At 37.0% G+C, this 14,459-nt stretch overlaps 3 protein-coding genes across 4 annotated transcripts; 1 reads left to right on the plus strand and 2 right to left on the minus strand.

Moving 5' to 3' along the window:
* Positions 1-130: 130 nt before the first annotated feature.
* On the plus strand, positions 131-8,245 carry LOC121737139 (vesicle transport protein USE1). The gene is made up of 7 exons (XM_042128706.1): positions 131-456; positions 715-811; positions 1,109-1,235; positions 1,531-1,736; positions 4,695-4,836; positions 5,592-5,667; positions 7,821-8,245. Exons 1-6 carry the CDS (start codon positions 266-268, stop codon positions 5,639-5,641), a joined length of 813 nt encoding a protein of 270 aa, XP_041984640.1. The 5' UTR covers positions 131-265; the 3' UTR covers positions 5,642-5,667; positions 7,821-8,245.
* Positions 8,246-9,144: 899 nt separating this feature from the next.
* LOC121737137 (peptidyl-alpha-hydroxyglycine alpha-amidating lyase 2-like) lies at positions 9,145-13,512 on the minus strand. Of its 2 annotated transcripts, XR_006037103.1 has the most exons (6): positions 13,327-13,512; positions 12,732-12,877; positions 12,190-12,388; positions 10,983-11,504; positions 9,934-10,114; positions 9,145-9,666 (listed from the first exon to the last, which is right to left on the minus strand). XR_006037103.1 is itself a non-coding variant. In XM_042128703.1 (5 exons), the coding sequence occupies exons 1-5, from the start codon at positions 13,441-13,443 to the stop codon at positions 9,998-10,000; spliced, it is 1,101 nt and encodes a 366-aa protein (XP_041984637.1). In that variant the 5' UTR covers positions 13,444-13,512; the 3' UTR covers positions 9,145-9,997. The 2 variants fall into 2 exon arrangements, 1 of the variants encoding a protein (XP_041984637.1); XM_042128703.1 differs by having other exon boundaries at positions 9,145-10,114.
* Positions 13,513-13,587: 75 nt separating this feature from the next.
* On the minus strand, positions 13,588-14,309 carry LOC121737140. The gene is made up of 3 exons (XM_042128707.1): positions 14,174-14,309; positions 14,006-14,107; positions 13,588-13,880 (listed from the first exon to the last, which is right to left on the minus strand). The coding sequence occupies exons 1-3, from the start codon at positions 14,180-14,182 to the stop codon at positions 13,707-13,709; spliced, it is 285 nt and encodes a 94-aa protein (XP_041984641.1). The 5' UTR covers positions 14,183-14,309; the 3' UTR covers positions 13,588-13,706.
* Between the last annotated feature and the right edge of the window lie 150 nt (positions 14,310-14,459).

Consider the following 14,459-nt stretch of genomic DNA (forward strand, 5'->3'; position numbering starts at 1 on the left):
TACAAATCTTTTGCCAATCTTTATATTTTGTATAAAAAAACTAACGAGGAGAAGGAGAAGAAAAAGATGTCAAAAGTCAAAACTGAAAACATGTCAAAATTTGAAAACAAATTGTGAGGTGTACAATTTTTCACAAATTTATAATATAATTTATTTTCAATATTTTTATCACTATTGGTAATTTGTTTGACGAAAACAAGGTTTTTAAATAAAGAAATACATAACATCACCAAGTCCTCTGCGCCATAATATTCTGTTCTAAAACATGGCAGTTGAGCAGGAGCGAATACATTCCCATACGGTTCCGACAAGATCAAGACTTGAGATAAATGTTAGACAATTACTGCTAAAATGTGAAATAATGGCAAAACAAGAGCCCATAGATGGTAACTACAGACTAAAACAATACGTGAAATCATTAAATGAAATGATAACGGAACTGAAGACTGGCCCAGAGTAAGTAGTGTCTTTTATGCTTTTTGGATTTATTTGCAGTCTGAAATTAATTTTGTAAATCTATTATTAATATTCAAGGCATAATAAATGTAGAATTGAATTCTGGCATATAAAAACTAAGAATTAGAATTTGGAATCTACGTAAAGTAAGTACATTTTTTATTGTTTATAATGTTATCATGTTTAGTATGAAAGTAAATAATTAAAATTACATTTGTAAATACAGCATACATTAGGTATTCATATTAATTCTTATAGTAAACCTGGGAAAGAAGTTTTGTCAGAATACACCAAGAGGGCAGCTTTTTTAAAAGGAGTGATCCAAACAGCGACACTTAACAGTCCAACAGAGAAGGTAAGATACTGTTTTAATAGAGTACTTAAATAAGTTATTTTTTAAATTTCCTAAGCTGTCTACCAAAAGTTTCGCTGCCTGTCTATGTGTTGTCAACATTTACAGGAATATTATTTTCATTTAGAAAAACTTGATTGTAGTAATATAGTTTTATTCCTCGTTCTTTACAATAACAAGATCAAATTAATCTTTTGATTTGTGGATTCCTGAAAATCTATTGTTTTCGTGGTAGAATTCGACCGCTTGGGAGTTCAAGCATAAGAGAGACAAAAAATTCAAGAATTAATTATGTTTCAGTTGGAAGCAGCACAGTTGCTGTCTCATGGAGCAGCCACGACAACTGTTGACGGTGCTGCACAAGAGATACACCAGAAGACGGTAGCCAAATATGGTGTCGAACTTAGGTCTGAACTTTTTGGACTAGGTAAATATTGAACTCAGTTTCTTGTTCTATTCTTTAGGAATATGCCTTGTGGCCGAAGAGGAAGATCTTATGAATGAGTGAGATAGAATGCTCAGTTAGGCCGAAACCCACTGACGTGATTTCAGACATTGTATATTTATCCAAAACAATCATGCATTTTCCTGTGATAAAAATGTAACCTTTTAGTCAAGCCAAGCCAGTAGTTAGTAAGAGTGACAGCTGGTACTGCTAAGGAGACAGGTTTGTCTTAAAAATAAATGGACAGGTTTTCATTCTATCTTACTTTATTTTTCAGAAGAGAGTGACGACAAGCTTCGCAAACGTAACATCATCAAGGCACCGAATTTCACCAGCAACAGTACCAGTCAAGAAGATATAGATTCCCTGCTGAAGTACCATCAGAACATGCAGGAAAAGGTTGCAGAGAACATGGTGATGCTGACAAAGAGTCTGAAGGAACAGTCCCAAATTGCTAGCACTATCATCAAAGGGGATACTGACGTAAGTATGATCACAGATCAGTAATATCTAGTCTCTGGTATAACATAGTTTTGAAATAGGTAGAAATTTGTCCATTGATGTTTGATATTTGTCGCCTTTAGTCACTCAAGAATCGCTCCAAGCGTATGCCTAGGTTAACCAATATATTCATTTATAATGTAAGATAAATTTTTGTCATTTTTTCACCAAACAGAAACTGGCCAAATTATTCTAAACCAGGACAAATTTTATCTACTTACTACCTTCACTAAAACCACATGTCAGAGTAAATAACTTCTATAGCTAGGCATTAACTCGTTAATCCGTTAATCGTTAATTAACGAAGTTAACATTTTCATTAACGGATTAACTTTTAAGTTAAATTTAGAAAATGTTAACGGACACGTTAACTTCCGTTAATTTGTAGAAGTCCGTTAATCGTTAATCCGATGCCTATATTTACCGCACAGCACCGCGGCGTGGCGCGAAATAAGTTTCAAAAGCAGTCGGTCAAGAAAGAGTAGACACAGTACAAAATTTTGTAAACGTAATCAGGCTCAAAAGTTGTTTTTTTTTTTTTCTCTTTGTTTTTCCACAGAGAACGCTTATACACTTTAAATATACCTTGCACATTTTAATCTCAATTTTATAATGCATATTATTATCTTTTTTTCCACGGGTAAAGACATTTTAACACCAAAACGAGTCTCGCTTTACAGACGAGAACTTCAACTTCATAAAGGGGAATATTATACAACTTATGCCCGAATATTAAATAACCCATTAGAATTATATGAATATTTTGGTTGTTTTTAACCTGTTAACTTTCAGAACCTAAACCAACAGGTTTTCTAATAAGTTCACTAACGCAACGATAAAAAAATGCAATTTTACATAAATTAACGGATTAACGTTAACTTGCGTTAATTCTTTCGAAATTTAACGGATTATCGATTAACGAAGTTAACTATTTGATTGACGGTGCCCAGCTATGATAACTTCATATTGAAGAAAACAATAGGGTTGTTGAGGAAGTGATTATGAGGAAGAGGAGGAGGAAGAGGAATTGTCACGCGCAAATTTAGAGGATGCGGATGAGGAAGCGGAAGAGGAAGTACGTCTATATAGTACAGTGTTTCCCAATGTGGGCGATTACGCCTCCTTGTGGGCGCTGAAGGTCTAAAGGGGGGCAGTGTGGGACTCAGAAAAAATGGCGGCATTTTATAGAGGCTGGGGGGGCTAATATTAGCGACAAATTTGTGGCAAAAACCCCTTAATTTAAATTAGGAAAAGAAAGTAGGTGAAACAATGGGGGCACTTAAACATATTTTGTTCTCAAAGTGGGCAGTGGACAAAAAAAGTCTGGGAACCCCTGATATGTTCATCTTATAATGCTATCAATACGGCTTACGACATATTCTCTGGTTCTCTTGTCTCTTCTAAAAAATATCTTATGGCCATCTACGGTTAGGGTAATGGCTGTCTTTTTTTTCCTAACTTTTCTTTTTGTAACTGTATTTAATTTAGTATTTAGTTGACACAACTCTTTTATTTTGTTATGTGCATGTTGTGTTCACTTCCTAGAGAGATACATTCCCTAGTATTAGTCATTTTATACTCTTATTATTTATAACTGAATGTATTGTGAATTGTATCTTGTTTTGTGAACCAAATTTAAAAAAAAATATAGCACTACACTTCGGTCTCATTTCGATTTTCGATAAAAGAAATCAAATTATTAGATTATTCGCATTGCGTGCGTTTCTGCGTAGTGCGTACACGCGTAAACAAAACAACGCTTGCTATATTATGTCAATAAAATTAAAACAAACAAGCAAGGAACAGCGCGGGTGGCGAGAGGGTAGGTCTCGCTCGCCCGTTCGGTCCGGCATCGCACTCTGGCGTGTGCGTTGCCATGCTTATATACGCGACGCGCATGCGCAGTGAAATTCCTCATAAATTCCTCCTAAATTTTGAGGAAGCGATAGCGGAAGAGGATTTTTGTATTTTTATTTATGAGGATGCGGTAACGGTTGAGGAACCCAAATTATTGCGGAACTTCCTCATTATGAGGAAGAGGAAGAGGAATCCTCAGCAACCCTAGAAAACAACATGTTACTCAGAAGTAGCAATAATATTAAAAGACCTCACAAGTCACAACCAACCAGAAATAAAATATCAAGAAGTGCATATTGATTTAATATTATTAATTTTTTATTCATAATTGTGCACATCCTATCTGCTATCCTCATCCAATCTCTCTCCGTAGGGCTGCTGAAAGAGATTTCTCATTAGAAATAAGCAGACCCTTTGTGTCGTCTTGCTGTGTAAATTATTATTTTATCTTGCTAGATATCTACTAGCTAGATATCTCTCTACCGACGATAAACGAAATCAATATCTCCGATTCATGGTACGGGTACAATGATTCATAAACCGCAAATGTAACTTTGTAATGCTATACATTTATATGGGATTACAAAGTTATTTATGAAGCTAGTGTATCTAGAAAACTAGACAGAAATTTTGAAATATTTGTATTCTAAATTTGAAGGTTCTATCAGCTAGACTTTTGGTGATTGGTCAGTCAGTCAGTCAGTCAGTGACAAAATTAAGAAACTTTAACTAGTTACAGTTCTTAAACTACTGGTTCAAATTGAATGAAATTTTAAATATACCATGTTTATACAATGCTTACTTAGCAGCTGAAAATTCAGGCTTGTTGGTTTATCCAAAATGAAGTTATAGGGGGTCAAAAAGAGCCTGAATTGGTTCGAGAAAAGGATGGTACGGCCGTGCCGCTTTTTTGCTCGACTTGGCGGGGGCACTGCCGTGCCCCCAGATTTTATCTTTCCTCAGGCTACCCGTTTGCTTGTTTGCCCTCTTATTTCATAAAAAAAAATGTTTCTCGTGCACATAAGTAATTAAATAAAAAATTAATAAAATAAAAAACCAAAAATTTTTATTTATTAATTACAGGCTCTGAAAAAATCATCAGAACTCACAGACAGAAACATGATGTCGCTGAAAGTGGAGTCAGAGAGGTTGCAGGAGCACAGCCGCAGCGCTTGGAAGTGTTGGCTGTGGCTGATGCTGGCTGTTGTTATGGTTATATTTATAAGTAAGTGTATTCTTGCTATGTATTCTCAATTCACATAGATCTATTTATGCTGTATTTTAACTGCACCAGGAGTTTTAAGTGCGCTAAAGAAACTTAACAGCAATTAACCGCTATAAATAGTTGAAAAATTAACTGGGACCAGCTGGGACAAAGGAATTTAACTGCCGCACTCAGAGACCAGAGTGGAACATTAATTACTTAAATGTAATTAATTCATAATTAATTACATACCTTATCTGTCAAACTCTTTATTAAATTGAAGTGTAAGTGTGCTAAAGAGCCTTAAGGCGAGGATTAATCTCAATCCAAAACGATAACCTTGCACACAACCAAAGACCAAGTGTATACGCATCGCAATTAGATTCATTTTAGCTTAGCATAAAACTGTAGGTTCTCGGGCGGATCTTCACTATTTTTCATGTTTTTTTTAAATATCTTTGGAAATAAACATTAAGAAACAAAATTGTTCGGTTAAGGTCATTTTAATATAGAAATAGATTTTTATCGGAGGTGAGTTTGTAAATTAATTACAGCCAAAGTATTACGCTTTATTAAAATGTTTACGGTTTAAGGTATTTTAAATATTGTGCTTTATGTCTCATATTTTTTAACACTTCGTTACTATATTGGAACTACGTAAACCGGGAGTCACGGAATAACAAATTGGGGTTTATCCTCGCCTTAACAGCAAATAGCCGCTACAGCAGCATGCATGCAGCATGATTAAGATAATAATATTTTTTTTCTTTTTACAGATATGGTGCTCTTCATGAAAGTTATGAAGAAACGAAAATACGACGCGTAAAGGTGCCGAACTCTCTAAATCTATCTAAATCAGTGTTTCCCAACCCTTTTGAGCGACGGACCCCTAGGAAATAGGAACTCAAGCACACAGGGTCTGTGTAAATCCATGCTAATATTATAAATGCGAATGTATCTCTGTCTGTCTCGCTTTTACGCCAAAACTACTGAACCGATTGCAATGAAATTTTGTACACAGTTATTCTAGAGTCTGAGAAAGGACATAGGCTACATTTTGTTGTGGGAAAATATCTTATTTCCATGAAAATATCGATGAAAATGAATTCGCATTGCGCGTGGCCAGCGCTCATCCCGGGGGTCCTGGGTTCGAGTCCCGCAGGCGGAACAAAAAGTTTTCAATGTTCCTGGGTCTTGGATGTGTATTAAAATAAAATTTCAAAAATCTTAAATATATTTTATGTATAATATTATAAAAAATCCAGAAATATATCGATGCAATGAACATTTTAGTTCTAATACGATTCAACAGATGGCGTTTTATTTTTTACTTAATTGTAACATAGAACTAATCATACTTAAGAACTCCTACTGCATTTCTTATATATGTGACAAGTTGACAACAGAAGGCTCTCTAAAATAAAGGAGTTCAAGTGTACCGTGTTGGCCTATATTCCATCCAGAAAATATATCAATGCAATCAACATTTTAATTCTAATATATGAAAACAGATAGCGTTTTATTTTTTACTTAAATATATTGTATGTATAATATTATAAAAATCCAGAAATATATCGATGCAATGAACATTTTAGTTCTAATACGATTCAACAGATAGCGTTTTATTTTTTACTTCATTGTAACATAGAACTAATCATATTTATTAGTTACTAGCTGTTGCCCGCGACTTCGTCCGCGTGGACTTCAGTTTATAAAGCGCGATGTCAACAAAAATGGTGTCAAAAGCTTTTATAAAAAAACCCTGGTACCCCTTAAATCAATACAGCTGTGCAGTGTGCACACAATAAGTATTTAAATTAAATACTTTTATATTAAACTTTATATTTTATGCCAAATTTTAAAGCTTATTTAGCCCCCCAATTACACAACTTTACCCATAAACTATTTATCATTGATAGGTTTAAGGTTACGTCACTGCACAGATAAAGTACTGAGTTATTTAATACCGTAGAATAGATATAACAATCGAAAAAAAATCGAAACTTAAATGTAAGATGATACTACCTCTTATAGTAAGACTTTTGAGCAAGCGTCAGCGCGACGTAGAAGACGCACGGCGCCATCTATTATGAATTTTTGAACCTAATTTAATTTGAACAAATTTACGCAATTTCACCCCCTGACAACCCTTTTTTCCAGTAAAAAAGTAGCCTATGTCCTTTCTCAGGTTTAAGACTATCTTTATACAAAATTTCATTACAATCGGTTCGGTAGTTTTGGCGTTTGGCGTGAAAGCGAGACTGACAGACAGACAGACAGAGATACTTTCGCATTTATAATATTAGTATAGATTATGTGCACACTGCACAGCTGTTTTTGGGTATTTTGATTAATTAAGGGCCGCCGTACACCGGAATGGCAGCGGCGAGGCGAGCACTTTCAGCGCTGCCATTCCGGTGTAGCGCGGCCCTAAGAGGGGTACCACTTACCAGGGTTTTAAAAAGTTTTTAAATTTGACACAAATTTTGTTGACACCGCGCGCTATAAACTAAAGTCCACGCGGACGAAGTCGCGGGCAACAGCTAGTCCTTTATAAAAAAAATTGATTATATTGTATGGTCCAGAGGTGGTGACACCGTGGATCCCCGAACAGATGCTCGCGGAACCCCAAACACGTGGGAGAGCCATGCTTCTGCACGAATGGGCCGGCTCGACCGGAGAAATACCACGTTCTCACAGAAAACCGGCGAGAAACAGCACTTGCGCTGTGTTTCGCCGAGTGAGTGAGTTTACCAGAGACGCAATCCCCTAACCTATTCCCTTCCCTACCCTCCCCTATTCCGTTCCCTTCCCATCCCTACCCTCCCCTATTACCCTATTCCCTCTCAAAAGGCCGGCAACGCACCTGCAGCTCTTCTGATGCTGCGAGTGTCCATGGGCGACGGAAGTTGCTTTCCATCAGGTGACCCGTTTGCTCGTTAGCCCCCTTATTTCATTAAAAAAAAAACATGGTCGCGAAACCACCACAGGTTGGGAAACACTGATCTAAGTAATTATTACTTACTGTTAGTTTAAACTTTAGGGTACTCATTCGATAAGTAAATGAATTAAGCGCTAAAGCTAGAATTATTAATTATTTAATTTGTTATTGTTTTTATAGAATTTTATTTATTTTAAGTGTGTGGGATTGATGCCCAAAGAGTCCAACCAAGTTTGCTTGATCAAAGCCTACTATAGTATATTCCAAAGCTCTTCGTTACAGAAAATACTACATTGTACTAATGTGTGGGCTATGGAATGTCCTCTATAGAAAATATTTTATATAATATTTTATAAAAAATACTTTTTTTAAACTATGATTTTTTCACTAAAGACATCCAAAATAACGTTCTGCTTGCTAATTACAAGCTATAGAAACTGGGCAGTTGGTACTGGGTAAAAGAAACAAATAAATTCGTTTTCAACGTTCTATGTATATTTATTTGCCCTCTACGACGCGATCTACAAACCACAAACAGTACAATTTTGGTCCAATATATATTTAGCCAATTTTATTGGATATAATATCATTAATTTTGAAATTGGAAATGTATTTAACAAACTGTGTTACCATGTTCAAAAATAAATATCCAATATAAATGTATGCGTGTTTCCATTACCATTAAATAATACCTATTTAGACAGCCTCTACGTTTAAAAAGACATGTCAAAAACAATTCTTTAAAATTTTCCATAATAGGATTATTATTTTGAAAACTTTTTTTTAAATTTTTGACAAAATAAACTTTTGCAGGGAGTCCCTACAAAGGTTAAAATAATATATAAATTGACAGTCCCTAGTAGGGACTGTCAATTTATATTTTTTACTGATCAGTGTTGCCAACGTACTAACTGGCATGACAATATTCTAATATTTTCCTCACTATAATACATATTTGTGTCAAATTAAAAATGTCATAAGTCATAACAATATTAACAAACGCCTACTCTTTGTAATAAAATATTTTATTATTTACTTCATATTGAATAATATTATATTCATAAACATGTTTAAACAATAAATGCCCTAGTCAGAACAGTAAAATTACGATTTAATAAATAATATTGTTTTTTTTTCTTACACTTTAATTACATAGTTTAATACTTGAACGGTACCTAATTAATCTTTACAAAGCCAAACTTATGTCTAGATTTTAACGATTCTTTAATTAAGTACTTATAATATATTATATTATATTATAATTTAAAATTAAACAAATAATAACAACGCAAACAATATCTCTCTTAGATCCAAAAAAATAATCGCAACATTAAAAAAATATAATTATAAAGGTAACTTTTCGTTGCAATAGTTTTTGTTTGCGGTAATTTGTGTATTTTATTTCGCACACGCAAGTGTAAATGCTAAAGTGCTATCCATTTGTAAAATCTAATTTTATATTGCAGTATAAGACCAGTGTGAATGTTAAGACTAAATAATATTGTTTCCTAGATAATCATTATTTTACAAATGACTAAACGACAGTTGACAGTAGCCATAGGAAAAAGGCTAACGCCTCTAGTCCACCGACGCTGCGAACTGCGAAAACCCTGCGGAACCAATGCGAAACAGCAATAGAGCGAGATGCAATATAACAATATAACGCAGTGTCGTGTGGCGGATGAGACAGTAAATCGGTTCGCCGCTGTTTTGCAGTTCGCAGCATCGGTGGACTAGAAGCGTAAAAGTCTAAAGCCTAGAAATGTTGTCTATTTTTTTCATTTAAATGTACAGCAGCCAGTTTTAATAAGAAAACGTCACATTGCAGAAACATAGTCAATCCTTTTTGCTGAGTCCTTTAAGAAACTTGACAAAATGTTGGAAAAACTTGACAACTGGCAACCCTAACACTATCTAACACAGCTATCCCCAACCCGCGGCCCGTCGGGACTTTATTTGTGGCCCGCGTGATGTTAAACCATTTTGAAATTCACGCCCACCGGCAAAATCATATAAAGTCATCGTGAGATTCGCGAATTTTTCACTTTTGAATCGTTAAATTTGAAGAACGTTACTTTTTAAACCTAAAAATTTTTGTTGCGGCTCGCGACACCAAAACCAAAACATGTTTGTTGCCCGCATAAAAAAAAGGTTGGGGACCATGACTGATCTAACACATTGTGACGTCATCTTGATGGCGAGTAATATACCTGATATTCAACCATTAAAATAACATAATATTTATTTATCATAAACATCAACTAATTCGAATTTCCAGATCTTGTTGGGTCCAATTTCTGTTACGTAGAGGTGGGATCCATTCCTTGTCACTGCTAAACCGTGAGGGTTGGTGAAGCCCTAAAAAAGAAAATATGATTTAAGTACATAATATGTTAAAAAACTATATGATTAAAATGTACTTAATTAAGAATTCAAATTGTCTAACGCTTGAATTCAAAAAGGTAAACGTTCTATTGGAATTTACAAATAGATTTTAGGTAACTGCTAAATTGGAGTATAAGAAATCAAATTATACCTAATAATTAAGGTCATGGTATCCACAATTAATTGTATGCAAAAGTTAAAATATCGATTTTAAATGTAAGGGTAGGTGCTTACTCGACACATGACCGTTCTGTACACACTATTGCAATTAAACAATAATATTATATAAAAACACTAAAAACAAAACAAAACATTTAATAGATTAAACTGTCTAGGGACAAGTGGCGGCTCAAATATCTTCAAACTGTACGGACAGATAGAAAAGTCGTCTTTACTTACTTAAGACTAACGCTTTACAAGTAATAACTGCCACACCGGTTTCGGTGATGGTGGCCGGTTTCATTGAAACCAGGCCAGCTACGCAGGAGTAATTTTATACTGTCAAGTGTGTGCGCAGTACACAAGCACTCTCTATTCCTTTACTCTCATAACCCGTCCCACTGAGCTTTGAGAGTAAAGGGATAGAGAGAGAAGACCGACACGGCCGGCGAGAGACCAGGCGTAGGACCGACTTTTTACATGCCCATCCGACGCATGGATCATCTTACTTGTCAGACAATCAGGTGATCAGCCTTCATTGTCCTAACCAAACTTGGAAATAACATGATTCCAGCGCGGGAATCGAACCCACAACCTCCAAGTCAAAAGCCGGGCTCTATACCACGACCACGGAGGCGTTCATGCTAAGGCATTAAAATAAATATTATTTTGAAAAACTTACAGCACTCGGCTCCCAAGTATCCATTATAATTCCTGTCACAGCATTCACAGTGAAGCCTCTCACAGCGATATTCGGGGACGTAGGTCCGTTAACAGCATACACGAAGTCCCCATGAGAAGCCACCGAGAACACCCTTCCAAGACTAGGATCCGTGACAACAGTAGCTGGTTCCATCAGCCTCAAATAACTCTTCAACCCGGCTTTAGGGCAGATGATCCTCATGTTCTCCCTATCAGCAATACAGACTCTATCGATCTGCTCCAAAAGGGTAATACCATGTGGCAGATTCAGCCCAAGAAAGTTGTTTCGGGTATAGATGGGTATGTTCATCAAGAGATCTCCTGCTGCATTGAATTTCAGGACCTGGTTGTTACAGTAGCCATCGGCTAGGAAGATCTCTCCTGTGCTGGCTATGGCCACTGCGGTTGGCATGCATAGTAACACCCGCCGCTTTGTCGCGAAACCAGCAGTGAATGATTCGCCGATTGTCAGGCTTGGGTACTTGTGGTTGTTTGGTGTGAACTGGAATGAGAAAAGGCTTTAGAAGTTTTTGCATTTTTTTTGTAGATCACGCAAGGTTGACTGAGAAATTAATAACAATAATTACGTTAGGACATATTAGTCAGCCAAGCAGACATTGTTCTGATTTGAAATATGCAGGTGAGTCCAGTGCCGTAAATAGGGCGGTGCCACCGGTGCCCAGGCACAGGGCGTAGACTCTGGGGGGCGCAAGAATGGCCAGACCAGGCCGACTCAAATTTTTTGGAATTGCTCCTGATAAGTTCCCGCTGCGCCCTAGAGACGTTTCCCAATGCACAATGTAGTAAAAATAATCGGCCAAGTGCGAGTCGAACAGACATCGAAGTCTCAGTAATAGGGTCCCGTTTGTACCCTTTGGGTACGGAACCTTAAAAATATTCACAGCTGAACATATTATAACCTCCTCCTTTTTTTGGAGATCGATTAAAAAATAGGGGTGCACTAATAGAAGCTCGCACAGGGCGCAAAAAAGGCTATATACGGCACTGGCTGAATCTTTGACTGCAGATGTGTTCTGCCGGCTTGCCAGTATGTGTGTGTTGAAAACTTTTCATACACACATACACCGACCGAATATTTCGTTTCTTTTTCAAAACTCACTTTATCCATTCCTTTGTAGAAAGAAACAATTCTATAGTGATCATGACGTTTAGCGTCCTAGTCATACCTTAAACACCTGGTGCTTGGCCACATCAGTGACCCAGACGTTGTCGTGATGGTCAATGAACAGACCATGAGGCATGTAGAACTGGTAAGCCCCCCAGCTGTGTAGCACCGACCCAGTGTGAGGGTCCAGGACTAAGATGGTATCCTCTATGATGGGGCCCTTGTCTATATTCTGGTATACGTTGGATTCGTTGAAAGTACTGGAATTTAGAGATGGTTAGTTGTAATGTTTCATTGTGTTTTCTTGAACGAGTAGACTGACTTCTTTGAACTTTGTATTTGTAGTTACGAACACTCCTAAATGAACGATAGTTATTTAGAGTTTGGACTGATAAAAAATGTCAAAAAATGATATGGAGGCATCAAAACCCGTAAACTGCTTCGCAAAAAATAGCGCATCTTAAAACTTTGCAACGCTGCGGTCGCGCCATCAGATTATATTGTCCTGTATGCCAATAAAATACAAACAAAAAGTCTTCATTTCAATCTGACCCAAAATGTACAATGCGTATTAATTGGCCCCAAAAGAAATTAAGCACATACCTTTCGTCCCATACTCTTTCGGCGCGATGGAAGATGACTGGCTGGGCCAGAGAATTTATTGACACTGCAGTTATTTGGCCCACATTTAGGGATTGTTGGGGCCAACCCTTGACTTCTTGGGGCCGTAACACGATTTCGCCTTTGGACTGCAAGAAAAGGAATCAAAATTTTTTAATAATTTCCTTACTAGAATGAATAGTTCATAGCAAGTGGGGTTTGTGACAGTGTGACAACTTTTCGACTTTATTTCTATGGTCATAAGGTACAAAAATTGCACACTGAGTTTTTTGTACCTACGTCACAGAGTATTTTTCCTCCACGACAACTTCTATTAATGAGGACTTGGGGAAGCCCCGTGGTAAAAGTTGTTAGGTAGGTAATTTACTTTTACCTAAATAATATTCTACAAGCTCGCCTCCAGCTAATTATAAATCGGAAACCAAGTTTTCCTCTCAAGAATTATCGTGCAGAATCCCAAAGAAATTATCCGTTGACTATCAGGTCATCTCAATGTTTGGACAATAAATTGTTGCGGGTTACTTATTACGTGTCAACAAATTTATGTAATAGGTGCCTATTCTATGGGGTTACTTACCATCCGATCATCTTCAAACGTGTTCCCGTACGCCACATAGTCAAAATTGTCCCTAACGGTTTCTGGTTCACAATTCACTCCAGAGGAAACCAAGCAGAAGAGCAAAACCAGCCACATTTTCGATGTTTGTTGTGATTTCTCCTGAAGAATTCGCTCTAGGCATATATTGATTGGAAAACCTCACGCATGCGCCGCCCCGATCAGTTTTCAGTCAACTAATCGCCCGTCCAAGGTCATTTCGATAAATGAAAGTATCATGTTAATTAAAAGTTTATTACGTGATTCGTTGCATGACAGGAGAGCTAAACTAATTATGAAAATAGTGGATCCATCTCATCAGTCTCAGATCTCGGCACACGGAGGTTTCTCAATCAATTTACTTATTGCCCGCGCCACTGCGAGTTGGGCTGGTCCCAGATGTAGCCAGTTTCCGTCATGGAGCACACCGCATTGTAGTACCGGCCGGGGCTGCGGCAGTAGGACCACGAGGGGCACTTGCATCGGAAGAGAGTTTGGAACTCCTCCTTGCAAACCTCGTTCCACCAGCACGTTCGCTGAAAAAAAAGTTGTTCCATTTTTGAAGTGCTGTCAGCGCGTTTCAAATTTAGAATTCAGTGAATTTTTTAGTGCGAACGAAAGTGTACGGGTTTGTAGGTTAATAACGAGGTTTTATGCGTACCTCCGTGACATACCCTCGTATGGACCGGTCCGAGTAGCTTCTCTTGGTGATGGTGGCTGCATCTATTTGTAGCAGGATCACGGCGAGTGCTACATAGTGAGCCTAAAAATTATCTCTAGTTATCGTAACACATATTCTAAGGAATTCTTTAAGGAAACGGTGTCTTACCTTAAACATAGCAGTGTTTTCGTCAATAAATAGATAGTGTTGGAATACGTAACCTAAAATTTACACCCCCACCGCTGCCGTAAGATGCGCGGTGGATCATTTCGGGTTTTAGATGGATAGTTATGTATTACGTTGTCTGAGAAATTAGATCGCACCCTGTTATATCTAGCACTTAGGTTTTTTTTTTTATATGACCTAGTTAAGGTTGAGTTTATGTGGAACTCGAATGACCTTCCCAAAGTGTAGTAACCACGAAATGAAACAAAATTTTATCGTACACATTTTA

This window comes from Aricia agestis, chromosome 20 (assembly GCF_905147365.1).
Source record: "Aricia agestis chromosome 20, ilAriAges1.1, whole genome shotgun sequence".
Taxonomy (NCBI): Eukaryota; Metazoa; Arthropoda; class Insecta; order Lepidoptera; family Lycaenidae; genus Aricia; species Aricia agestis.

What these genes read in the sequence shown, in the direction of transcription:
- LOC121737139 (XM_042128706.1), top strand. Translation starts at nt 266, where the DNA reads ATGGCAGTTGAGCAGGAGCGAATACATTCCCATACGGTTCCGACAAGA. An exon ending in TTAACAGTCCAACAGAGAAG is followed by an intron (nt 812 to 1,108) that starts GTAAGATACTGT and finishes ATTATGTTTCAG; the next exon opens with TTGGAAGCAGCACAGTTGCT. An exon ending in TGTTATGGTTATATTTATAA is followed by an intron (nt 4,837 to 5,591) that starts GTAAGTGTATTC and finishes TTCTTTTTACAG; the next exon opens with ATATGGTGCTCTTCATGAAA.
- LOC121737137 (XM_042128703.1), bottom strand. Translation starts at nt 13,443, where the DNA reads ATGTGGCTGGTTTTGCTCTTCTGCTTGGTTTCCTCTGGAGTGAATTGT. An exon ending in GAAAGAGTATGGGACGAAAG is followed by an intron (nt 12,389 to 12,731) that starts GTATGTGCTTAA and finishes TCTAAATTCCAG; the next exon opens with TACTTTCAACGAATCCAACG. An exon ending in CCAAGCACCAGGTGTTTAAG is followed by an intron (nt 11,505 to 12,189) that starts GTATGACTAGGA and finishes TTCTCATTCCAG; the next exon opens with TTCACACCAAACAACCACAA.
- LOC121737140 (XM_042128707.1), bottom strand. An exon ending in TACGAGGGTATGTCACGGAG is followed by an intron (nt 13,881 to 14,005) that starts GTACGCATAAAA and finishes CTTTTTTTTCAG; the next exon opens with CGAACGTGCTGGTGGAACGA.